The sequence below is a fragment of the Podarcis erhardii genome (genome assembly GCF_964252035.2).
Source record: "Podarcis erhardii genome assembly, chromosome: 7".
Classification (NCBI taxonomy): domain Eukaryota; kingdom Metazoa; phylum Chordata; class Lepidosauria; order Squamata; family Lacertidae; genus Podarcis; species Podarcis erhardii.
In genome coordinates this window covers 81,919,775-81,945,961 of record NC_138511.1, presented here as the reverse complement: position 1 = coordinate 81,945,961, position 26,187 = coordinate 81,919,775, and the positions used below count along the sequence as shown (strand labels likewise).

General features: G+C 48.0%; 1 protein-coding gene across 2 annotated transcripts; it reads right to left on the bottom strand.

Moving 5' to 3' along the window:
* Window positions 1-181: 181 nt before the first annotated feature.
* GSK3A (glycogen synthase kinase 3 alpha) lies at window positions 182-19,542 on the bottom strand. Of its 2 annotated transcripts, none has more exons than XM_081869144.1 (11): window positions 19,438-19,542; window positions 16,788-16,975; window positions 16,617-16,700; window positions 15,235-15,345; window positions 10,452-10,582; window positions 7,487-7,593; window positions 6,330-6,427; window positions 5,032-5,127; window positions 3,577-3,763; window positions 1,869-1,970; window positions 182-1,698 (listed from the first exon to the last, which is right to left on the bottom strand). In XM_081869144.1, the coding sequence occupies exons 1-11, from the start codon at window positions 19,463-19,465 to the stop codon at window positions 1,622-1,624; spliced, it is 1,209 nt and encodes a 402-aa protein (XP_081725270.1). In that variant the 5' UTR covers window positions 19,466-19,542; the 3' UTR covers window positions 182-1,621. The 2 variants fall into 2 exon arrangements, with proteins under 2 accessions (XP_081725270.1, XP_081725269.1); XM_081869143.1 differs by lacking the exon at window positions 19,438-19,542 and adding an exon at window positions 18,640-19,093.
* Between the last annotated feature and the right edge of the window lie 6,645 nt (window positions 19,543-26,187).

The window sequence follows — 26,187 nt, the reverse complement described above, 5'->3', positions numbered from 1 at the left end:
GGGCATAAGGAAGCCGTGGTCGTATGAAAGTAAGCTTTGAAGCCTCCGTTTGGCAGCACCAAATGTTTAACCACCAGGAAACTCCATCCTTGCCAGTGGCTTCAGCCTGCTGCCTTTCCCAGCTCATCCACACTGCCAATACCCTCCCCTGTCCCAACCCATAATAAGGAGCTCCATGCTGTTCTTTCCGTTCATGCCAATAATTTATTGAACCGGATGTCTGTACACAGCCAAAAAACCTAAGAAAGAAACTAACACACAATGTTGGAAGGGAGGGGGGGCAGTGATGAGGAATGGGCATGGGGAGGTGGGGGGAATTTATCCACAGGCTGCACCCTGGCTCCCCAGGGGGGGACCTTCAATCCTAGAGCGATCTGAAGATGGAGAGGGAAATGGGGTTTGGGGCAATCATTGCAATGTTGCATTAAGAAAAAAAAATTATAATCTATTTACAGGGAGAATGGTGAAAGGAAGCCACTGAGGGAGAGGGATGGGGAAAGAAGAGATGTATTTACAGCAGGAGAGAGAAAGGGCATGGAATTAAAACTTGTCTTCTCCTTCCCTCCCCTCCCACCCGCTTTGAGAGAACATCCCCCCCTCATCCACCCACATCATTGATTTGCGGTGCTGGGGAGCAGACACGGCTGAAACTCAGAGCAAGCTCTGCTGTAAATTTATCCAACTGCCTGGGGAAGAAACAGCTCCCAACGCCAGCCTGTACTGAGGGCAGGGGGGGGGGAAGGATTTCCCACAAGAAATCCTGGTGCCATGACATATGGGAGGGTTGGAAGAGGAAGGTTGGCCGTGCCCCCCTCACAGTCCAAGGCAAGGGGGATAGGAGTTTCTTGTTCCCATTAAGAGATTGTGGTGGAGGCACAGCCAGCAAAATGAGGAGGGGAGGGAGGCCTTTCAGGGAAGAGGAACGGTCCTAATTCCCCACCTGAAAGTGACAAGTTGAATTTTATTGGGGTTAATAAGAAAACAAAAAGGGGGGGAAAGACTGACCCGCTTAAAAATACAGCATCCGTGTTTCAGAGGCAGACAGGTCTGGGGTGGGAGAGGGACACCCAGTGAGGGACCAGGCCGGTGTGAGGGGGCCACAGGGTTGGAGTTCGGAGAGCGTGGGTGACATGAGACTGGAAATAAAACATTTTTTGTATTCCTTGGGGATGTTAAAAACAAGAGCAAGTTAAAATCGAACTGGGCCATCCTTGGGAAAGGTGGGAGGGGAGGAGAGAAATGGGGGTGGGGTGGGGTGGCAGCTCTTGGGTCTCTCCCCCTCCCCAGAGGCACCAACCTTGACTGCTTTTGAAAAAGGGAGCCCTTAAGCCATGGGATTTTTTTCTGCCCTCTCCCCGTGCCGAGGCATCATGGGACAACATGGGAGGGAACCGCGAAGTGATTCAGGGAGACAGGGAATTCCGCCCCCTCCCCCTCCCCGTGGCCTTCTCGTCTCCGATTGGCCTCCCCACTGGCCAACGGGAGGCAAGCTCCACATGATCCCCCAGGCCACACCGTTGCTTCCCCACCCCCCCACGTTCACAGTTCAGAGAAGTCCATGTGGGTGGCCTGGAGGGTAGGGGGTAAGTGGAGGGGACCTGCCCCCCGGCCCAGCAGCCCCTCAGGATGTGTTGGCAATGGGTCCTGCTCCGTCCCCTGGCGTCCCCTGGCTCCTGTCGGTTCCCATTCTCCCCTCACCTGCAAAGAGAGAAAGGAAAGGCCTCAGGCGTAATACTGAACCCTCTTACTCCGTTCCCAGAATGCATCAGAGCGGCCTTACTTGAGCATCCATTCGCCCCTGAAAGGAGCAACCCACCCAAGCCCACAATCGTTCTCGCGCTAAATCTCAAGAGGATAAAGGCACTCACTGTGCGAAGTTGTGGAGCCAGGCACACTTCCCACCGAGCTGGCCTGGGATCGAATGTGTGGTGGAATGAGGTTTGTGTTCAACCCTGGCTGGATGGATAGCTCTGCAAAGGAAGAGAAACTGGATCAGCCACATAGGTATCTGTCAAGGGATGATCATTCTTCATGCATCTGATGAAGTGAGTTCTAGTCCACAATTACAAGGAAAAAAATAGGGTGGGGGTGTTTCAGATATTTCCCAGAGGTTCCGAACTGTTGTTAAGAGAGTTGAGCTTGAGAGGTTCTTCTTAAAGTTCTGATCAAACAGTTAATACAAAATGGGAGAAAGCTCGCTGAGGCCCACAGAATTATTAACCACGTCACTAATTCAATATTGGTGTGGGGAGACGCTGGGAGTCTCGCGGGGAGTAGGGACAGGTCAGCTACCTCCATTGTGCAGAATACATGGACTACAATGTGGCACTGAGTCTCAAGCCCTCAGTGAGTTAGGGACTTCCCCTGCATGCAGCAACAGGCTCCAGCAGAGTGGAACAATAGTGGGTCCAACAGTCAAGAAGGCGGTTTCTATATGTGCTGCAGAGGGAAGTGAGGGGCAGATGGGGCTTGTCAACCTGGGAAGGGAGCCCATCTAGGAGAAGGAAACTCTGATCGTAAACCTCTGCTGCCTCACAGGATATCTTAAGAAGAAGAAAACAACTGCACAAATCTGGAGCAGAGTCCCTAAGGCTGTTGGATAGCACCTTGTACAACTCTTTCCAGCAACTCCTGCAGCCAAAGCTGGTGCCAAACATTGCTCTGCTTTCTTTTGGAACACATCAGCGAGGCTGAGAAGGGGGTCTTATCGTCTGGGCAGTCCAAGACCTCCATGCTCACTTCTCAGGGCTGCACCCCAGGGAGGTCATAGAATCATAGAATAGAATCATAGAGTTGGAAGAGACCACAAGGGCCATCGAGTCCAACCCTCTGCCAAGCAGGAAACACCATCAGAGCACTCCTGACATATGGTTGTCAAGCCTCTGCTTAAAGACCTCCAAAGAAGGAGACTCCACCACACTCCTTGGCAGCAAATTCCACTGTCGAACAGCTCTTACTGTCAGGAAGTTCTTCCTAATGTTTAGGTGGAATCTTCTTTCTTGTAGTTTGGAACCATTGCTCCGTGTCCGCTTCTCTGGAGCAGCAGAAAACAACCTTTCTCCCTCCTCTATGTGACATCCTTTTATATATTTGAACATGGCTATCATATCACCCCTTAACCTCCTCTTCTCCAGGCTAAACATGCCCAGCTCCCTTAGCCGTTCCTCATAAGGCATCGTTTCCAGGCCTTTGACCATTGGTCACATTGGTGCTGCTAACACCGTGGTTTGACTTCACCCCTGGAGGCGCACTCCATTGCCAACAACCATCTTGGGGGATGACCTTTACATTACTGACCCATAAGCAGGGATAACAAGGACCCAAAATGATGAGGACAATGAAGCAGCAAAAGAAACACTGTGGAGTAGCAGAGTAAACTGAATAATCAACATTCAAAAGCATCCACTCAATTGCTGGCCCAGTGAGGCCACATCTGGAGATGGAATTTAACCTGCACCAAAGTCTTCTCTAGCAAATGTTTTGTGCTTCCTCGAGGACCCTGACAATAGGCCCCCTGCCTGACCCCCCCCCTCGGCCCCACCGCTCTGCCTGCTTTCCAAGATGCCAACCACTTACCCACAGGGCTGAAGTTGAAGAGGGGGGGCAGGTCGCGGCCGTTGGGCAGCCGAGCATTGGGCTCGCGCAGCTCATCGAAGAAGCTGTTGGCGCAAGCCTCCAGTGGGGAGAGGCGGGTGGCGGGCGTGTACTCCAGCAGCCGGCTGCACAGCGAGATGGCCTCCAGCGGCGTGCGGGGCTTGAATACCTGGCATGGGGGCACCAGAGGTCATCCACAATGCAATGCAGCTCCACTCCCCGTACACTTGAAAAATGCTACTTGAGTTGCATGCAAAGGAACAAGTTTCACATGTGCATTTTCTGCAATATGCCCACCTTTATCACGGCCAATGACTTTTAAGCAGAGAACTGACGGAGCCCTCAGTAAAAGTCTTGAAGAGAGTAGTGTGCGCTCTCAAAGACAGCACGACATAGTGACTAGAGTTATGTAGCCGGTCTAGGGATATCGGAGCTTGAGCTCCTGTCCAGTCTTGAAGGTTATCAGGTGACCTTGCACCAGGATCGCGCTTGTTCTCTCCCTCGCTCTCTAACCTACTTCTCAGGTTGGCTGTAAGGATAAAGACCTTTTTTGGCACCCTGAGCTCTTCATAAAGAATGGTGGGATAAATATGTAAATACCGTATTTTTCCGTGTATAAGACGTAGGTTTTCCCCCTAAAAAATAATGTCAAAAATTAGGGGGCGTCTTATATACGGATACATCTCCCCTCCATTTTCTTAAATCTGAGTCCCCCAAAATACATGGGGGCGTCTTATAGATGGAAAAATACGGTATTTGCTGTCACATAGCAGTGTTCCCCAAACTTGGGTCTCCAGCTGTTTTGGGACTAGAGTTCCCGAGCTGTAGTCCAAAAACAGGTGAGAGACCCGAGTTTCGGAAACGCTGACATAGATGGAATGATTTTTTTTCTCCTGCTGCTTCACAAGGTAAGACCCTAACGGATGGGTTCAAGTTATCAGCGACAAGCAATTAAGAGGAGCCTCTGGAACGTACAGGGTAACGGAGAGCGAAACCTGTCTCCTCAAGCAGCTAAAACTCCCCAAACTGTCCCTTCTCCAATGATACCCTTGAGCAGCCGTGGGGAAGCCTCAGGCCTAACTGGGCCCACCTGCACTACACCCAGCATTATGCAGTGCCGAGCGTGGGGCAGGTAAAGGTACAGCTGCACCAAAAGGAGGTTGGCAGGCACTGCCAATCGGCCGGCTGCTGGGGTCTGCAGAGAATGGTGCTCTGTGCAGCGGGGTGGTAATCACCTGATGCTGTTGTGATGGCAGCTGATTGACAAGTGGGCAGCCCCACCCACCTGCCCAACTTGGCCCACCATGTGTGGAGTGGGGAGACAGGGGTCCAGCATAGTAGATGCCATTCCCCAAGCCTGTGCAAGAGCCTCCCCGCACTTTGAGCAGAGGACAACAGGAACCTCCACCTACCCCAGTATTCCCCCATCATCTTTACCTTTATCCAGGGGTGTGCTTTAATCTGGGGGAACTTGAACTCCGTATAGTTGGGATTCATCTCTCGGATCTGTTCTCGCGTTGGTGTCCCCAACACCTTTGGGGGGTGGGGAAGAGAGAAAGAAGAGGGGGCGAATGTCACACTCAACAGTCACAGAAGGGAAATGTATTTTAGTCACAAAGCATGTCGGGATGACTTCTCGGTTCTCCTCCCCTACCCACAATGTCTTACTGGCATCTCGATGGGATGGGAGGAATTGTGTCCAAATGAAAGGTCATAGACTGGTTGGACGCAGAGGGTTGGTGGGAGGAACCAGCTGGGGAAACCCCAAAGGAAGAAGGCTCAGAAACTGGCGAGTGGTGGTGGTGAGTGATCAGGGGGAGAAAAGGGAGAAGACTGGGAAGAGGAGGTGTCAGAAGCTGAAGAGGTAACAGGCTTTAGTGAGAAGGGAGAGTCTGTGGCAGAGACAAGTGCAGAAGCAGAAGCAGAAGAGGAGGGAGGCCAAGAGGCAGAGAGGAGTCCAGCTGGGGAAGAGGCAGAGGTGTCTCTCCCTCCTGCTGCAACTAGCTCCCCTCCCTCGTCTCCCAGAACCAGGAGAGGCATGAAGAGGGCGGAGAAGTTAGCTTCATGCAGGTGCAGTCCCAGATTGCTTGGGGAAAACCCTAGTGAGGAGGGAACTTAGGCAGCTGTGGGGTGGCAGGGACCTTCAGTCTCAGCAATGGCTTCATGGGGCAAGACCTGCCAGAGATGAGTTGCTGCGCTCATCAGGCCTGACACGCCTGTGCAGATCCTGTTCTCACTAGTAAAGAGTTAACTCCAACTTGCTCGGTGTGATTTACTGCTGGCTTGCTCCTGTCATGAAGGGAAGGATGACCCATAGTCCTCTGTTTGATGTAACAAACCCTTTCTAAGCAGGTATGTCCATTTTATAGCATAGGAAAGAGTACGCCAGTGGCCTTCAAACTGTGTTCTGGGTGGGCTTCAAGTTCTTTTCACAGTGGTTCCTCATTGACAAGATCAGCAAGGGGAGACTATCACTTCCCCCACCCCAATACATTTTGTGCACCATCACCTGTCTTCTGTAACATCGGTTGTGCATGAAGGTGAGGTGCGTGACTACAACCCACATGAACCAAGCAGGGGCACACCAGAATTCATTTGCAATGCACAGGGTTCGCCAGGCAAGAGCAGTTTCCTGAAGGATATTTGAAAAACACTGAGGGAGCCCACAAGAGTGTTTATTTTAATACTTGAGCTGGAGTGGCCCAGCAAGAAAGAGTAAATGATCAATTCGTTACCTTGATGATCTCCACCAGCTGGTCCACTCCACTGTCCCCAGGAAATATAGGCTGCCCCAGAAGCAGCTCTGCCAGCACACAGCCAGCAGACCAGATATCTAGGAAGGAAGCAGATGGGGACTTCATTGAAAGCTGGCCTCCTGGGAGGGAAGCAGCACCCCATGCCTAGAAGTGGAAGTCCTCAACTTTCTCCTTTTAGCAATGGGTGGGCAGAGGAGACTCCTGCCATAGATCAGAAGTAGAGTACAAACTCCGCATGTGGAAGGGACCCAGGTCAGATCCTCCAGCATCTCCAATCCAGCTAGTAAGAGTATTTTGTCTGAAACTCTGGAGAACCACTGCCAGTCAGTGTTGGCAGCAATGAGCTAGATGGTGCAGACTCTGGAAGGCAGCTTCCTTATAGCAAGGATGGATAACTTCTGGTCCTCCAGATGTTCTTGGACCACAACCTCTGAGACTGGTGGGGTGGGGAGTCCAACAACATCTGCTGAGCCACATACTCCCCATCCCTGCTTTACGACATACCGTATTTTTCGCCCTATAGGACGCACTTTTCCCCCTCCAAAAATGAAGGGGAAATGTGTGTGCGTCCTATGGGGCGAATGCAGGCTTTCGCTGAAGCCTGGAGAGTGAGAGGGGTCGGTGCGCTATCCACAAGCCTTGAGAGCCCGGCGCGACTTCCCGCCGGGCTCCCAAGGCTTGCGGACAGCAGCCTGCAGCCCGAAATCCGGGGAGCGCAGAGGAGCACACCCCAGGCTTCAGGCAGATATCCGCAAGCCTGGGGAGACCGGCAGGAATTCCCGCCGGGCTCCCCAGGCTTGCGGATAGCAGCCTGTTCTCGGGCTTCCCCCGCCCCAGCCACGCGCCTGGGGGGGAAATAATTTTTTTTCTTTACTCCCCCCCCCAAAAAAAAACTAGGTGCGCCCTATGGGCCGGTGCGCCCTATAGGGTGAAAAATACGGTGATACCAGCTAGGACATACTGCATCTCACAATGGATGACGTTTCAGGCATCCACCTCTTCGGGGCATTACAGAATTCAGGAAAGCTTTCTTCCGTCAGCCACCAGGTCCCACTCACTTGTTACAATGAGAGGACATTCACTCTGCAGAGGCGTCTGGACCCCACAGAGATACATGGGTGGGGTCAGGCACTCACCTATGTTTGAGGTGTAGTCTGTGGCTCCAAAGATGAGCTCGGGAGCACGATAGTAGCGAGAACAGATGTAGGAAACGTTGGGTTCTCCTCGCACCAACTGCTTTGCACTGAAAAGGGAAACAGAGTATGGATGGCTGTGATAAAGACGGAGTGGTGCGGCAGTTAGAGTGGTGGTTCACAAACTTTTTTCTATGGGCCACTCTTTCAGAATAAAACTTTGCTTGTGCCACTGAGAAGAAATATACTGAAAAACACAACTAGGATTGTCCTCAGCATCCCATGATGCTCTTGCTCTCACTGTGAAAAGATATCTATGTGTATTCTACAAAAAGAAAAAAGAAAGATACTATACAGTGGACGCACGGGTTGCGAACGTGATCCGTGCAGGATGCATGTTCGCAACCCACAGTGGTGCTGCACGGCTGCCGAAACCCGGAAGTAACCCGTTCCAGTACTTCCAGGTTTCAGTGGTCCGTAACCTTAAAAAATGCAACTTGAAGCGTCTGTAACCCGAGGTATGACTGTACTACACTGAAATGTTTGAATGTTTCTTTTGACTATCCTTGAATCTTCCCACCACATTTGGTATCCTCTCCTGCCACACCAGCGTGGCACATCACATCCTTTGAGAACTGAGTTACAGTGGTACCCCTGGTTAAGAACTTAATTCGTTCCGGAGGTCCGTTCTTAACCTGAAACTGTTCTTAACCTGAAGCACCACTTCAGGTGCTAAGGGGGCCTCCCGCTGCCGCTGCCGCTGCGCGATTTCTGTTCTCATCTTGAAGCAAAGTTCTTAACCCGAAGTACTATTTCTGGGTTAGCGGAGTGTGTAACCTGAAGCGTCTGTAACCCAAGGTACCACTGTATAGTGTCAGACTAAGAGACCTGGGGTCAAACGCCTCCTCAGCCTTGAATCTCAGTGAGTGACCTTTCAACCAGCTGCACTTTCTCCCTCTTTCTTTCAGCCTAACCTACCTCACAGGATTGTTGTGAGGATCATAGAATCTTACAGCTGGAAGGGACCCAAGGGTTATCTAGTCCAACCCCTGCAATGCAGGAATCTCGGCTAAAGCATCCATGGCAGATGACCATCCAACCTCTGCTTAAAAACCTCCAGAGGAAGGAGAGTCTAGAACCTCTTCTTGGCGTCTGTTCCGCCACTGAACTGCTCTGTCAGAAAGTTTTTTCCAAATATTTAGCCAGAATCTCCTGTATACAGCATATAGCTCAAGTAAGTCTACTCTTTGATTAAGGACTTTTTAATAACCACCTGCTGAAGTCACTAAATCATCAATTAAACGAATTAACCGAACAGCTTGCATAGTGTAATAATTAAGGTGCTGGACTAGGACTGGGGAGACCCAAGTTCAAAGTGCCACTGTGACCTTGGGCTGGCTATTCCTCTCTCTCTCTCTCCATCTCAGAGGGCTGATGAGGATGAGAGAAGCAGGGCCCCAAAGCAGGTTTAAGATGTTACCCATAAAAAGGTCAACCAGCATAAAACAACACTGAGTAGCTGCTTCAGTGAGTTATGAAAGCAGCAAGAAATTCGTCGACTGCAAGGTAAGCTGCCAGTCATTGAAAGATGAAAGGGAAGGGAGGACAAAGATGGCCTATGACCACAAAACCAGGGTGGATAAAAATCAATTATTTTTTTTAAAAAAAAATAATCAGGGTTTTTTTAAAATTTAAATCAATTTTTTAAAAATTTAAATTGGATTTTAAAAAATAAAATGCTTTTGGAGGAAAAATCTTTTTAAAAATAGTTTTCTATTTAAGTTGCATTATAATCCAAAGATTATTCATCAGGAAATAAGGATTTAAGTTTTTCAGTCTAATGGTTTTTGTTTTTTTTTAAAAAATGCTGTTATTGTTTTAGTTAAATAATGTTTTAAATTTTTTATTAAGGAAATGATTATTTTTCTCCTTTCAATAAAGTACAGCAGAAAAAGTTGTCCAAACAGAAACAGTTAACTTATTAAACCTCACAATAATTTCATAATTAGGTATGTATTTCTAATAGTATAACCAAACCAGCAGTTTTTGATATAACTGTAAAAACTACTCTGAAAAAATTATTCTTCCAAAAATGAAACCTTCATCTGGTTGTAAATATTAAGATTATACCAGCAAGAATGAGTCTTTCTGTAAAAAAATGATTTAAATCAAGTCTTACTGACTAGTGATTTAAATCGTGATTTAAATCCATTTGATTTAAATCAAATCCACCCTGCACAAAACACACAAAATTGTATGTAAACCTGCACCCTGCGCCCTGAACTCGGAACCCCAACTAACTATGTCAGCCAGCTGCAGCCATTGTGGATTAAAGACTGGAGCCTACAAGTCTCCATTTCCACCCTGAGATGTCACAGGGTGGTCAAACTGCTGAAGGGAAAAGTTCGGTCAAAAATGTGAAGGGAAGGCATTGGGAAGGAAGGAAGGAAGGAAGGAAGGAAGGAAGGAAGGAAGGAAGGAAGGAAGGATCTAATTGGTGGAGAAGCCTCATTTTAATATCTGACGTTTTATTGTATTTTTATTTTTTTTGCTGAAAGCCGCCCAGTCTGGCTGGGGAAACCCAGCCTGATGGGCGGGGTATAAATATATTATTATTATTATGGCTGCACATGAAATAGTGCAACCCAAAGGCAACATCTTCAGTGTCAACATCATCCATATCCCCCACATCTCACTATTATTATCTGAGGCCTGTAGAATGATGGAGCTATGCAACAGGGAAAAAGGAGGCATGAGAGGCGGCAGAAGTCGAGTTGCACATATGGGTATGAAATAACCATGCAAACCTCTGGCTGAATATTTTGAGCAAATTATGGGTCACGGACAGAAACAAGTCTACTTGTGTATTTGGAGCACCAGGGTGATTTGTAAATCCATCACACAAGGGCCAAGGTCCATTCTACAGGGGCGTGTGTGCTGGGAACAGCCGCTTCCGTGCCTCCCTCACCTGCCAAAGTCACAAAGCTTCAGTACTGCTGTGTCGGGGTCCACCAGTAGGTTCTGGGGTTTGATGTCCCGATGACACACGCCTTGAGAATGGATGTAAGCAAGACTGCGGAACAGCTGGTACATGTACACCTGGTTGGGAGAGAGGGAGACGACAGACATTTAGGTTAAAAGAGTAACTTAAATGATATAATGCGTACAGAGGTGTTTCACTCAGAGACCCTGGCTCAGACATGGGTGGGGATGCAGCAAGTTAAAAATGCAAGCAAGGGAAAGCACTTTAGGCTCAACATATAACCAACCTATGGAGTTTAATGCCATGGATGATGCAATGGCCGTCAGCATGTCACTCTGGAGCCAGGGATGGGAACCCTATGGATGTGGCCACCGTCAGATGTTGCTGGACTCCAAGTCCCATCAGCGCAAGCTGGCCTGCTCCAATGGCCATGGATGATGGGAGTTGTAGTCCAGCAACACCTGGAGGCAGCCACAGGTTCTCCATCCTTGAACTAAAAGATTTGCGGTCGCAGCACAGCCCATGGGGCTTCCTTAATGTCTCAGCGGGCTCGGAAAGAGGAAGACTCTCCTGCTGCCATTTGCTAAGCTGCTCCAATACTAAACTGAAGGTGAATCAGAGAATCCCAGGAAGCCGTGTGTGTGTGTGTGTGTGTGTGTGTGTGTGTGTGTGTGTGTGAAAGGCCAATGTCCAGCAGAGGTGAAAAGAGATGTCTGGGAAGGCCAACAGAGGGAGCAGTCTCAGGGGGAAAGAAAGCAGGCCAGAGAAAGAAGCCTAAGACGAGAGGAAAAACTCAAAGAGAACAGGCACACACACGTATCCCATTCAAGAAGGCCAAAGTTCACATATTGATTACCAAACAGCCGTCTTCTGGCAGCAACCACCAAAAGCTAGGCATTTTCTTTAAAATTCTGTTTCTGGTGTGTTGTAGTTATGCATCTATTTGGATTGCTGTTATCCTGATATTTTATTTTTATTTTGCCTGCATTTTGTTAGCCGCTTTGAGCATCTGCATTGTTGGGGTGGGGAGAGCGGGTTAGAAACCTCAGTGCAAAATAGACTGTGGCACAGGGACGTGTTGTTCCCTGCATTTGCCCTGAACGGCGGCACTCTGCAAATGCATAAGATTCTCATCAGTGGCTGTCATCCACACGAACTAATTAGCACTGGGTTGTATCCAACTGTGGAAAGGCTCTTTGATCCAGCAGAAGCTTCTGTGAATGGGAAAGGGGGGGGCAGAGGTGATTTATGTAAATTTCCCCTTTTTCCTGCAGCTCCAGCGCCATCTTCCACACTGTTCAAAAGGTCCCCCAACCCACTGGAGGAGATTTGAGGAAGGAGCATGAGGGGAAATCAACAAAATCACGTCCCTCTCCACCTTTCTGTTCACTAGGGCCTCTGGCGGCTTAAAGAGCCTTCTGCAACCAAGGGAAACGGATAGAACCCCATATCTCCACATTCAACTACAATATACCTCTAACTCCCAGCTACTGTGATTCAACAACACAAATGGGCACCACTGCCACGTCAGAACCATGAACCTCGGTTTAGCCACTGTTGGGCGAAAAAATGTGTCACTGGTCTGACCCAACCTTGCCATTCCTATTAGGATTCCCTACACTCAGAAAAAGGGATGCAGGTGGCACTGTGGTCTAAACCATAGAGCCTAGGGCTTGCCGATCAGAAGGTCAGCAGTTCGAATCCTCGAGACGGGGTGAGCTCCCGTTGCTCAGTCCCCGCTCCTGCCCACCTAGCAGTTCGAAAGCACATCAAAGTGCAAGTAGATAAATAGATACCGCTCCAGCGGGAATGTAAACGGCGTTTCCGTGTGCTGCCCTGGTTCGCCAGAAGCGGCTTAGTCATGCTGGCCACATGACCCGGAAGCCGTACACCAGCTCCCTCAGCCAATAAAGCAAGATGAGTGCTGCAACCCCAGAGTCGGCCACGACTGGACCTAATGGTCAGGTGTCCCTTTACCTTTACAATCAGAAAAGCTAAAGTGACTTGCGGCATGGTAACAATTTTATTTGCACACAGCCTTTCTAGGATGAAAGAATATCAAACTCAGGCCTGCTTCCGAATAAAATCAGAAACTGCCAACAAAACAAAATCAGCAGTAATTGAAGAAAACAGAACCACAGAAACCTCATCTATGGAGACGCTTTCAAAGGACTGGAAGTGCCATTAAAATTCAAAATTAACTGAGAAAAGGGGTGGGATCAGGAAGAGAAGTCTATTGAGGTTTAAGATACATTTTATAGGTCAGTACAGATCCTTAAGCAGAGATGTTATTCGCTGATAGGGAAACCCCACCAGCAGACAAACTGCACAAAGACAAGGGACCATTCACAGCACATCCCATCAGAAGGAGCAGAAAAAGACCCTTCTCTGTCCTCAAAGACCCCAGGGAGCTTCTGCCAGGCAGACAAGATAATACTGGGCTACAGGGACCCGTAGCTTCACTCTGTATGAGACAGCTTTATATGAATGTACACATATAGTATTTTAGAATGCAAAATAGTTAATGGGAGTCTAAAAATTAGCTAGAGAGAAAAATGTCTGTTATCCTGTTCCATTTGGAACAATTTTTCATGCTTTATAGTTATAGTGATTTTTTTGTTTTTGTTCTTACAAATTGCATATCCTGTCACTGTAACCCATCCTTGGACCTTGTGGGAACGGGCAAGTAAGAAAGTATTAAATGAAAAATGAAAACCTCACCCTATTCACTCAGAAAGGTTAGCAAAAGAAGGAGAAAAGATAGCTGTGATTGGGAAGGGGCAAAAGGAGTGCCTCAGGGAAGGGCTGCGAAGCCTTTAATCCTCCAGATGTTTCTGGCCTATTATTCTATTTATTTGTATCCCTCCTTTTTCCCCAGACCAGGACTCAAGGAAGCTTACACAAATTAAAACAGCACGGATAAAACACAGAAGGTGAAGAATGTATAAAAGGTGCTAGTTAAAAAGCGATTAAGACTATAATAGTATTAAAACAATAGAAAACAGATCTATTAAAATTCAGATAGTAAAAAGAGCACAGCACTACTTCAAAGTCCTTTCCCTTAAATTAAAAATAATGAACTAGAATGTCAATCATCCCTAACCACTGGCCGCCTGGCTGGGGCTGATGGAAACTGGGATCAGTGGATGTTAGCAAAGTGGTTTTTCCCTTTCCTATATAAGAAGTAGGGGGAAACCTTCGGTCGTTCAGTGTTGATGAACTGTAACTCCTATCAGCCCTCGCAAGCATGGCAAATGGCTACAGATGAAGGAAATTGTAATGCAATAGCATCCGAAGGCCCCAAGGTCCCACACACCTGCTACATAACATGCAATATTTAAAATCAGAGAAGGGGGTAGGTCCCAACACTTATTTTTCCTTACAAGCTAACCTTGGGGTGAAAGGCAGGTGATAAATTAAAATAATATTTTCATCATCCCTTTCTGACAGGGATATTTTATTTTAAAATAGGGGTGTTTGATTCCAAACTCAATGAAGGTGCACGTTCTCGATCCGTGTTACTCAAATAAACCTTTCAAAAATGATGGGAGATCCCAATCGACTTTATTAATACCTGAGGCTCATTGCAAAATCCCAAGGAGGCAAGAAAAAGCCTTCCGATTGTACGCATTAAAATGGGAACGCATGGGGGGCTCTTGCCCCTTCAAAGGATGTAGAGGGCACAAGACATCTTCTGGCTGTTGCCATCTTTCCAGTACGTCTTTGTTGAAACCAGGAACAGCAGCTCCATAATGGGCCCAGGGGCTTGTCTGTCTGCATCGCAGCCATAACGTCTGAAGCATTCATTACACCCAGGACTCTGCATGGGCTGTCGTTGTACAGCACGCAAAATATGACATTATGGGCACTCAACTCCTGCTTCCAGGAAACCTCAACTTTCAATTAAGTAAGTTTTTAATTAATAATAATAATAGTTACTATTATTTATTAAATTTATACACCACCCTTCATCCAAGAACCACAGGGCTGTAGGCAACTCCATGGAGGACAAGCTACGATGACTGCTTATTTATTTAGTTCATAAAAATTATATACCACTTGATTATAGAAAGAAAACCTCAAAAAAAAATTGAAACAATAAAATTGTCACTAAAAGATTTATAACCATAATTTAAAACACACAGAAGGTTAAAGCCACGATAGAACAGACTAAAACAATTTAAAACTCATGCAAACTTTCTAAACATCTGGGCAGGCTTATTAAATAAGGAGGCCTTCAGCAGGCACTGAAAAGAATACAATGAAGGCAACTGCCCGAAATCAATAGGCAAGGAGTTCCAACGTGTTGGTGCTGCCACACTGAACAATCTAGTTCTTACAGATGCGGTGGGGTTATAATGTGGCAGCTGAATAAGTTTTACGTTCTACCTCTGCTGCCAGAGGCATCGCGCCTCTGAATAGCAGCTGCTGGGAATCACAGGTGGGAAGTCCTGCTTGCAGGCTTTCCTATCCGGTTGGCCCCTGTGAGAATGGAGAGCTCAGCAAGGTAGGCCTTTGGCCTGATTCAGCAGGCTCCTCCCAGAACGTGAAGCAAAGGTTCGTCCTGGGCTTCCTGATCTTAGTTTGAGCAAAACAACCCCTAGTTCAGACGCAATGCTAAATCCGGGATGGTGTTTTGCTGTTCTCATTCTTGCTAGGCAAGGAGGGAAGAGAGAGCAAGGCATGGTTCATTGCAATGTGCAAAGGTGGTCCTGGGTGCCACCGTCCTCTTGGGGACAGACCATTTTACAGCAGGAGGGACACTCACCTTTACATAGATGACAGGGATGGTTTGTTTGGCTTTGGTGAAGTGCCGGGCCACGCGGTAGACCGTCTCGGGCACGAAGTCCAGGACTAAATTAAGATAAACTTCATCCTTCTGCAACAGATTGTGAAGAAGAGGGAAGTGAGGGAACCTCCAGACCAACTCCACCTTACAAATGGCCGTGGGCAACATGGAACCCTGAAGATACACCTGTTGGGACTGCCCCAACCCCAGCTTTCATCTCGAAAAGATATACAGACTCTCATATAATATAAAAGGACTTTTACATAAAGAGCTCATATGGTTGCAACATATAGCTCATATAGAAGCGCAACAGGGAAAATGAGGGCTTAATTTTAAAAAAGAGAAATGTGTTGCATACTCCCGCTTATCTGGAAGGCAGAACTCAAGTCCCAGGTGCAGAGAGGGCAGCTGTTGCTTCCTCAACAGTTAAGTGCTACGTATTTATGCTCAAAGGCATTCTGCTATTTCCAGGTGCTCTTGAGTTCAGCTCCAGCAATGAAAACGCATCCTGTAGCTGAGCTCTGATGAGATGCGCCTCCATTAGATCTTGGCAAAAACACCAAAGGGCTGGAAACAAAGAGGTCAATTAAGAGAAGCCTCAATTTTGTTATCACTATTAGCTTTGCCTGCACCCCAACAGCCAGGATTTAGGAAGTAGCACAAAGGAATACAACGTAACAGCTATTGCCACTTCGGATTACCAAAGTAGAGTAAGACTATCCTGTACAGTGGTACCTCGGGTTAAGAACTTAATTCGTTCTGGAGGTCCCTCCCGCTACCGCCGCCACACAATTTCTGTTATCATCCTGAAGCAAAATTCTTAATGCGAGGTACTATTTCTGGGTTAGCGGAGTCTGTAACCTGAAGTGTCTGTAACCCGAGGTACCACTGTATAGAGTAAGAACAAAGTGTCAACAATCCGACTGCGGCTTTCATAATGCCAATCATGTGAACTATATACTGCTAAATCATCCAAATTCGCCGGAAACCTTTCCCCAGTGGACTCTTTGGTATAAAAGAGCCAGAATGGAAGGGCATAGCAAATAGACTAGGACTGAGGACACCCAGCTTTAAATTCCCATTTGGTCATAGAGCTGAATGAATGACCTTAGCATAGTCTTTGTTCCCCTTTGGACTGATGGGACTTGTAGCCCAAAACATCTGGAGGGAACCAGTTAGGCAAAGGCTGCCTTAGCACAGCTGCTCTCTCAGCCTAACTCAGGAGTGAGGAATCTGCAGCCCTCTAGATGTTGCTGGAGCCCCCAACTCCCATCAGTCCCAGCAAGAGTGGCCAATGGACAGGAACCAATGTTGCCAGACATTCTGAACAAACCATTTTCCATTTCTTCCCCTGTCCGTACCTTCTCCCCACTCGAGTAGAAGAAATACCGCAGGCGAACGATGTTGCAGTGATCTAGCTTCCTCATGATCTGCAGCTCTCGGTTCTGAAAGCAAGAAGATCGAGGTGAGCTACAGAATCCCAAGTGGCGAAATCAGCAAGACGCATTGACAGACTTTCCCTTTCAACTCACCTTGAAGCGTTTATCTTGCAGCACCTTCTTGATAGCAACCAGCTCCCCGGAATCTGCTAGTCGGGCCTGGTAGACAACCCCAAATGACCCATTGCCGATGACCTTGATATCAGAATATGAAACTTCTTGGGGGCGGTCGGGGCCCTGACCTGGCGTGGCCACCACAGTGGTCACCTTGCCGCTATCTCCTGGAAGAAGGGGAATGTTTGAGAAACGGGGTGAGAGTTCCAGATGCTGCGGAAATCTCAAGCACCACTTGACTTCCGCTCCCCAAACACATATCCACACCCTCCCCAACACAACACAATGTCAACATGCTCCAAATAGGACACCATTAGGTGACCCTCAGCACCCCCAAGCTGCTTCATCACTGAGTCCAATGGCCTACACACCTGTACCCAACAGCTGGTGCCGAACACACAACATTCCTAAGGCAACCCAAATGAGTAACCAAAAAAATGTCACATCGTAACTCCCTACGCTACAGCTAAACCTTACAAAGCACTTGGTAATAGGGACCAGCAACTGCATACCCAAAACCTGATTTTTAGGTGGGGTGGTTGTCCTTTTCCCAACTGGTAATCCAAAGGGGGTGGACAGCAACACTCATAAAATATCCTTTGAGATTAGGAGGCTTAGAGGGTCTTGGTCTACACCCACTCTTCTCAAAGTGCCATTGCTAATTGATGGGATTATGATTGTGCCCCCTAAAAGCCTAAATTTTCATGCTGCACATTGCTTCCCTTCTCAGTGTCCAGCCGAGTCTCAGCCTCCTTCCACCCAACACCTCCGCCCCTCACTATCTTTCAACCACACACCTGCACTGCCTTACCTGTGCTGCCACTGCCACGCCCATTCTGAACTGCCTGTTACCAGGCAACCAGACCCTGCTAGTTGTTCTCCCTCCCCTTCATGGTCCAGCCCATCTTTCATTGCAACCCCCTCCTGGAGGGCACTGTGTCATTCCTACGCAAACTAGCTCATCTCAGCACCAGATTGGCACCAAGGAAAGCTTAGACAATTCCAGCAGCCGTCACAGGCTGCCTCCTTCAACCCCATGGAAATGAACACCCCTGGCTACCCTTACTAACCTCCCGGCTTCAATGATTTCATCCTGACGTCACCAGTATAATTCTGGACCACTCGTCCAGCTGCTGACCTCAAATAGCCTTTTTCCCAGAGCCCTGGTCCCACCAGCTGAGAACCTCAAGCCCTTGCAGAGTCTCCCTGCACCGACCTAGGCCAACTTTTCTTTTCTGCACCACCACCCTGAGGTGCCAAGTAACCCAGCTCTCTCCTGCACTGGTGCCCGGTAGCAAACCCCTCCAAAATAAACACACACCTCCTCAAACCTAAGGGGCACATTTCCAACCTGTCCCCTCCTCGATTATTCATTCATTGGTTAGGCTTATATCCCACCCTTCCTCTCAAAGGAGCCCAGGGAGGCAAGTAGGACCCCCGTCCCCCCACCCCGCTTCCCTTTGCCTAAACCTCCGGAGCCCCCAAAACTGGCACCACCCTCAAGAGCAGGTGTGGCTCTCGGAGACTGCTCCCTACCACCCTATGCCAGCCACCCCAAAGGCTGAGCACCCTCAGATACTCCCCCTCGTCCCATTTCTCCCCACATCTCCCCCTCCTTTGTCCCCGCCTCCCAAGCTCTCGCCCATCCCCCCACTTCCCTAGCACCCCTCTTTTCTTTCGCCCTTTCCCAACTCCCCCCCCCAGCCCCCAGCCCTTCTCCTCTTCCTCTGGTCGATTTCATTCAAGCCACCCCTTCCCCTCCCCCACCCCTTCTTTGTCCCCCCCCTCCCCCTTCCCCAGGCCCGCCACCCCCGACCCAGGCGGTACTTACGGCCCAGCTTGAGCCCCGGGAAGGAGCCGACTGCCGTGCTGGTCCCGCCTCCCCCCGGCCCAGGCCCGGCAGCCCCCCCGGGCTTCCCCCCCGGCGCTGCCCCCGAGGTGGGGCCTGGCGCGGCGGGCGCCGTGGCGGGAGCCCCGCCTGACGGGTCTGCGAAGGAGCTCGTCCGGGGCCGGGAAGAGCCGGCGCTGCCGCTGCTCATGGTGAGGCCGGGACCAGGGAAAAGGGAAGGGGGGCCGCGCTGGCTGGCTGGCTCCGTCTGAGGCGGCTCGGGAGCCGGCCCAGCCCGGCCCTGTCGCGGGAGCGGATGGGAAATGGAGTCCCGGCCACCATCCGCCTCGCTACCCGCTAACGGAGGCAGGACTCCATTTCCCACAAGCGGCGCCGCGGAGGCGGGCCGCTCGGCCTCCTGCCGAAGGTCATGCTGGGACATGGAGTCCCCAGGCACCGAAACGCCCCGCAGCCCGCTAGAGGCAGGGGACTACGAGTCCCAGGATGCCGAGCGCACCGCTAGCCGGCCGCCGCGAGGAAGGACGGGAGATGGAGTCACCCGGCGCACAGCCCGGCCAGACTCCCCAAGCGCAGAGGGCAAGGGATGGACTGCGTTTCCCAGCGTCCCCCGCGCGAGGACGGCTGACCTATCCGGAGACGCGAGCAAAACGACCCTCTTGTGAGGCGAAGAGGGAGGCTGGGAAGGAAGCCGTACGGGAAGCCAAGAGGGTCACACAGAGCCGCAGGGCGGGGAGCGTCGCAGACGCCGCTCGGCCACCAGAAAACCAAGAGAGACTTAACCTTGCGCCCATCTCGCTCTGATATCCATTATTGCCTCAAAGCCCAATGGAGCCGGAACGAGGCCTCATCAGGCCGCGACGCGGTGCACGATGGGAGACGGCGTCGGTGCGGCCCGCCGCCGCTTTCCCAATACGCTCAGCGCGGGCGCCCCGTCCTTCCAACAATTAGCGGACTACACTTCCCATCGTGCACCGCGACGAGAAGGGCCGCGATTGGCAATGGGAGGCCGCTGTGGCTCGGGAACGGCCCGCGAGGCCCTTCAGGCCCGCCACACTTGTAAGGCCGGCGCGTTATGTGGTGGGGCGGTCCATTCTCGCTTGGTGTAGTGGTTCCTTGGCATTAGGGCTCCCGTCATGCGGCGCCACACTGGGGCAGCGGCGTGGCTCCCGGCGTGCACTGCGCGTCTCCCGTAGGGGGTTTGTGGGAGATGTAGTTTTCTCGGCATTTCCAGAGAGCAAATGGAGTGGGTCTCTTCTCTACCGTTATTTGCAAGGAGGAAAACACAGGAACGAATTATATTATTCATTCATACACTGCCTTTTCCACCCTGACAGGGACTCTGGGAAAATGCTAGTTACAGCTCAGTAAGTAAGCCCATAACTTAACATGCCTTTAACTTACGCACATTCAGCTTTTTTTGCAGGTGTCTAAAGAAATAAAAGGGAGCAGAATGGGTGCATGGTTCTGGAAAAAATGACTTTGGCAGTCCCACCGAGCAGTGGACCCAGTAGGTTTCGGCAAGGCATCAGTGCATCCGGCTGTGAACCAGAAGGTTGGTGGTTAGAGCCCACCCAGGGCAGGATTCCTGCATAGCAGAGGGTTGGACTAGATGACCCTTGGATCCTCTACAGTTTTATGATTTTGACTTTAGGCACAATCCCTGGAACGTAACCCGTGTGTAGGTTGCAGGCTTTATTATTATTATTATTAAATACTTTTATTTTGCTTTAAACAAATACATATAAATATAGACAACTGAAATTACAAAAGAAAATTCCTTAATAGTAATAATAATAAAAATGGGGGGGGGACTACAAAAAATATCAAAATACATGACACAGAACATAAGCAACTATGGGAAAGAAAAAAAAGAAAAAGGAAGATGAGCCAAAACAGGAAAGTTCATCTATTGTACACTTCCGTCAAGTTCACAACAGATCATTATTCTTATCAATTCTCTCTATCTGCAATCCAAAGGAATCCCTCATCTTGGTATCAGGAAGCATTTTTCTGTGCGGTATCATTCTAAACATAACCAGGTCTTTCTTGTTGAGCCCTTGTCCCCTAAATAATTATTTAAACAGGTTGCAGGCTATGTTATATTTCTCCCACTGGACACCTGCAAAGCTAATGAAGGCAAGAACAAATAGAGTGACCACTTGCGCGCTGCTGTTGTACAGTTTTTCATAAACTTTGCATATGCAGTTACAGATAGGTAGCCGTGTTGGTCTGCCATAGTCAAAACAAAAAAATTCCTTCCAGTAGCACCTTAAAGACCAACTAAGTCAGTTCTTGGTATGAGCTTTCGTGTGCATGCACACTTCTTCAGATACACTGAAACAGAAGTTTCCAGACCTTTCTATATAGTGAGAAGGTGGGGAGGGGTATTACTCAGAAGGGTGGTAGGAATGGGTGATTGGCAGATAGCTGTGATGAGCCTGTTGACGACTCTTAACGACTGCAATAGGTCTTACAGGAGGAAGCAAGGGGTGAAAAGGTGAAAAATGGCTTTGTCATGTATAATGAGATAAGAATCCTAGGTCTTTGTTCAGGCCAGGTTTTTCCATTGTTTTAAGTTTGGTGATAAGTTGTAATTCAGCAGCTTCTCTTTCCAGTCTATTTCTGAAATTCCTTTGTAGTAAAACAGCTACTTTGAGATCTTGTATAGAATGTCCTGGGAGATTGAAGTGTTCTCCTACTGGTTTCTCTGTCTTGTGATTCCTGATGTCCGATTTATGTCCGTTTATTCTTTGGCGTAAGGTCTGGCCTGTTTGTCCAATATAGAGAGCTGAAGGACACTGTTGGCATTTTATGGCATACACAATGTTAGACGATGAGCAATTAAATAGTCCCGAAATGGTATGTGTGATGTTGTTGGGGCCAGTAATGGTGTTGTCCGGGTGTATGTGGCAGCAAAGTTGGCATCTGGGTTTATTACAGGCTCTGGTGCCAGTGTCTGTGTTAGGTCTGGTTGTAGTATTATTGTGGGTTAGGAGTTGTTTAAGACTGGGTGGCTGTCTGTAGGCAATGAAAGGTCTTCCTCCCAGAGCTTGAGAAAGAGAACTGTCATTGTCCAGGAGAGGTTGTAGATCTCTGATGATGCGTTGTACTGTTTTAACTTGGGAGCTGTATGTGATGACTAGAGGTGTTCTGTTATTTTCTTTTTTGGGTCTGTCTTGCAGCAAGTTCTCTCTGGGTATCAGTCTGGCTCTGTTGATCTGTTGTCTAACTTCATCTGTTGGGTATTTTAGTTCTAAAAAGGTTTGCTGTAGATCCCTTAGGTGAGAGTCTCTGTCAGTAGAATTGGAACAGATGCGGCTGTAACGTAGTGCCTGGCTATATACAATGGACTGTTTGGTATGTTTGGGATGGTAGCTAGAGGCATGTAGATATGTTTGTCGGTCAGTTGGTTTACGGTATAAGGTGGTGTCTATGTGCCCATCCTGTATTTTTATAGTAGTGTCCAGAAAATGTATTTCTTGCATAGATTGATTCATTGTTAGGTTGATTGTGGGGTGAAAATCATTGAATTTCTGGTGGAAGGTGTTCAGGGTCTGTTGACCATGTGTCCAGATGATAAAAATATCGTCAATGTATCGCAGGTATAAGAGAGGTTTGAGTGGGTAAGAGTTTAGGAAACGTTGTTCTAAATCTGCCATGAAGATGTTGGCGTACTGTGGGGCCATGCGGGTGCCCATTGCTGTGCCGCTGATCTGAAGGAACAGGTCATCACCGAATTTGAAGTTGTTGTGGGTAAGGACAAATTGGCAGAGTTTGGTGGCAAAGTCCGCTGTGGTTTTATCTGAAATGGTGTTCCTTATAGCTTGTAAACCATCGTTGTGTGGGATATTGGTATACAGGGATTCCACATCCATAGTAGCTAGTATAGTATTGTTGGGAAGATTATTTAAAGATTGTATTTTCCTCAGAAAATCTGTGGTGTCACGTACATAGCTGGGAGCACTGATGGCATATGGTTTCAGAACAGAGTCCATATAACCGGAGACACCCACTGTAATAGTGCCAATACCTGAAATGATGGGGCGTCCTGGATTTCCTGGTTTGTGTATTTTAGGTAGAAGATAGAAAGTTCCTGGTCGAGGTTCTGTTGGTGTGTTAGTGAGGATCTGTTCTTGGATGTGTGGGGGTAGCTCCTTAACAATCTTGTTCAGTTCTTTTTTGTATTCTTGTGTGGGGTCTGAATCCAATTTTATGTAAAAGGCTGTACATAAATATGTAAAAGGTATGTAAAAGGGACTCCACATGGACCCCTCCTGATGGACGCAATACCACACTGGACTTGTACATTGACTGCTTCCGCCACAGAATCCAAACAGATGTGACCAGAAAACACCATCGCTTACAACAAAATCTAAACCATGCTGAAAGGAGAGCCATAGATAATCTCAGAAACAACCCAGACATCATAATTAAAGAAGCGGACAAAGGTGGAGCTGTCGTCATCATGAACAAAACTGACTACATCCAGGAGGCTCACAGACAACTTTCCAATACCGCCTTTTACATAAAATTGGATTCAGACCCCACACAAGAATACAAAAAAGAACTGAACAAGATTGTTAAGGAGCTACCCCCACACATCCAAGAACAGATCCTCACTAACACACCAACAGAACCTCGACCAGGAACTTTCTATCTTCTACCTAAAATACACAAACCAGGAAATCCAGGACGCCCCATCATTTCAGGTATTGGCACTATTACAGTGGGTGTCTCCGGTTATATGGACTCTGTTCTGAAACCATATGCCATCAGTGCTCCCAGCTATGTACGTGACACCACAGATTTTCTGAGGAAAATACAATCTTTAAATAATCTTCCCAACAATACTATACTAGCTACTATGGATGTGGAATCCCTGTATACCAATATCCCACACAACGATGGTTTACAAGCTATAAGGAACACCATTTCAGATAAAACCACAGCGGACTTTGCCACCAAACTCTGCCAATTTGTCCTTACCCACAACAACTTCAAATTCGGTGATGACCTGTTCCTTCAGATCAGCGGCACAGCAATGGGCACCCGCATGGCCCCACAGTACGCCAACATCTTCATGGCAGATTTAGAACAACGTTTCCTAAACTCTTACCCACTCAAACCTCTCTTATACCTGCGATACATTGACGATATTTTTATCATCTGGACACATGGTCAACAGACCCTGAACACCTTCCACCAGAAATTCAATGATTTTCACCCCACAATCAACCTAACAATGAATCAATCTATGCAAGAAATACATTTTCTGGACACTACTATAAAAATACAGGATGGGCACATAGACACCACCTTATACCGTAAACCAACTGACCGACAAACATATCTACATGCCTCTAGCTACCATCCCAAACATACCAAACAGTCCATTGTATATAGCCAGGCACTACGTTACAGCCGCATCTGTTCCAATTCTACTGACAGAGACTCTCACCTAAGGGATCTACAGCAAACCTTTTTAGAACTAAAATACCCAACAGATGAAGTTAGACAACAGATCAACAGAGCCAGACTGATACCCAGAGAGAACTTGCTGCAAGACAGACCCAAAAAAGAAAATAACAGAACACCTCTAGTCATCACATACAGCTCCCAAGTTAAAACAGTACAACGCATCATCAGAGATCTACAACCTCTCCTGGACAATGACAGTTCTCTTTCTCAAGCTCTGGGAGGAAGACCTTTCATTGCCTACAGACAGCCACCCAGTCTTAAACAACTCCTAACCCACAATAATACTACAACCAGACCTAACACAGACACTGGCACCAGAGCCTGTAATAAACCCAGATGCCAACTTTGCTGCCACATACACCCGGACAACACCATTACTGGCCCCAACAACATCACACATACCATTTCGGGACTATTTAATTGCTCATCGTCTAACATTGTGTATGCCATAAAATGCCAACAGTGTCCTTCAGCTCTCTATATTGGACAAACAGGCCAGACCTTACGCCAAAGAATAAACGGACATAAATCGGACATCAGGAATCACAAGACAGAGAAACCAGTAGGAGAACACTTCAATCTCCCAGGACATTCTATACAAGATCTCAAAGTAGCTGTTTTACTACAAAGGAATTTCAGAAATAGACTGGAAAGAGAAGCTGCTGAATTACAACTTATCACCAAACTTAAAACAATGGAAAAACCTGGCCTGAACAAAGACCTAGGATTCTTATCTCATTATACATGACAAAGCCATTTTTCACCTTTTCACCCCTTGCTTCCTCCTGTAAGACCTATTGCAGTCGTTAAGAGTCGTCAACAGGCTCATCACAGCTATCTGCCAATCACCCATTCCTACCACCCTTCTGAGTAATACCCCTCCCCACCTTCTCACTATATAGAAAGGTCTGGAAACTTCTGTTTCAGTGTATCTGAAGAAGTGTGCATGCACACGAAAGCTCATACCAAGAACTGACTTAGTTGGTCTTTAAGGTGCTACTGGAAGGAATTTTTTTGTTTTGCATATGCACATTTACATGTGGAGTTTCAAATTTATAAATAATGACCAGGGGCCCCATGGGCATAACCAGGATTTTTCTTGGGGGGTGGGTGTTATGTACCGAGTCGAATAGGATCCAAACTGCAGCAGTCTGATTGGTCCTAGAACAATAGGATCCAAAAGGCAGCAGTCTGATTGGTCCTAGAACAATAGGATTCAGAATGCAGCAGTCTGATTGGTCCTAGAACAATAGGATTCAGAATGCAGCAGTCTGATTGGTCCTAGAACAATGCAGCAGTATGATTGGTTGGCAGGAACCACCCAATCATGCTCCAGATAGAAGTGAATCCACAACCTGATTGGCTTACAGTAGAATTCCAGAATTAGCCAATCATGTGCAGCCCATTGTGTAAATAATGTATATAAAGCAGATACTTTGAGGGGACTTTCATTCATTCCTCCTCACCACTATGAGCTGAATAAAGAGCTGAATAAAGAAATCACTTGGCGACTCTGAGTATATTTCAGTGGGGCAGGCCTTTTGTTGGGGAGGGGACAGAACCACAGTTAGCTATGTATTTTTATTGATATGGGAGGGGGCAGCTGCCCTTGCCCCATCCCCAGTATACCCATGAGTGGCCCTCCAGGATGTTGGTTGACTATAACTTGGGATAGCTCAGTTGGTAGAGAATGAGAATCTCTGGGTTGTGGGTTTGAGGTCAAACCCCCCATTGGGCAAAAGATTCCAGCATTGCAAGGGGTTGGACTAGAATAGATGACCCTCCTGGTCCCTTCCAACTCTACAATTCTGTGGTTCATTGAGGGTTAACCACTGGCCATGCTGGCTGGAGCTGATGGGAATAGGTGATTTCAGAATCAGTGCCAAGCACCCCATGGCATTTCTGGGCCAGGACCTCCCTACTTCCCACCCTCCCACCTCTGCCAGCTTCTCTTAATGTAGAAGATATGATTCTGTGATTTATGAGTCTTATATATATAGAGAGAGAGATGAAACTTGCATGCACCTTGAAACAACACAAGAGTTAGATCAA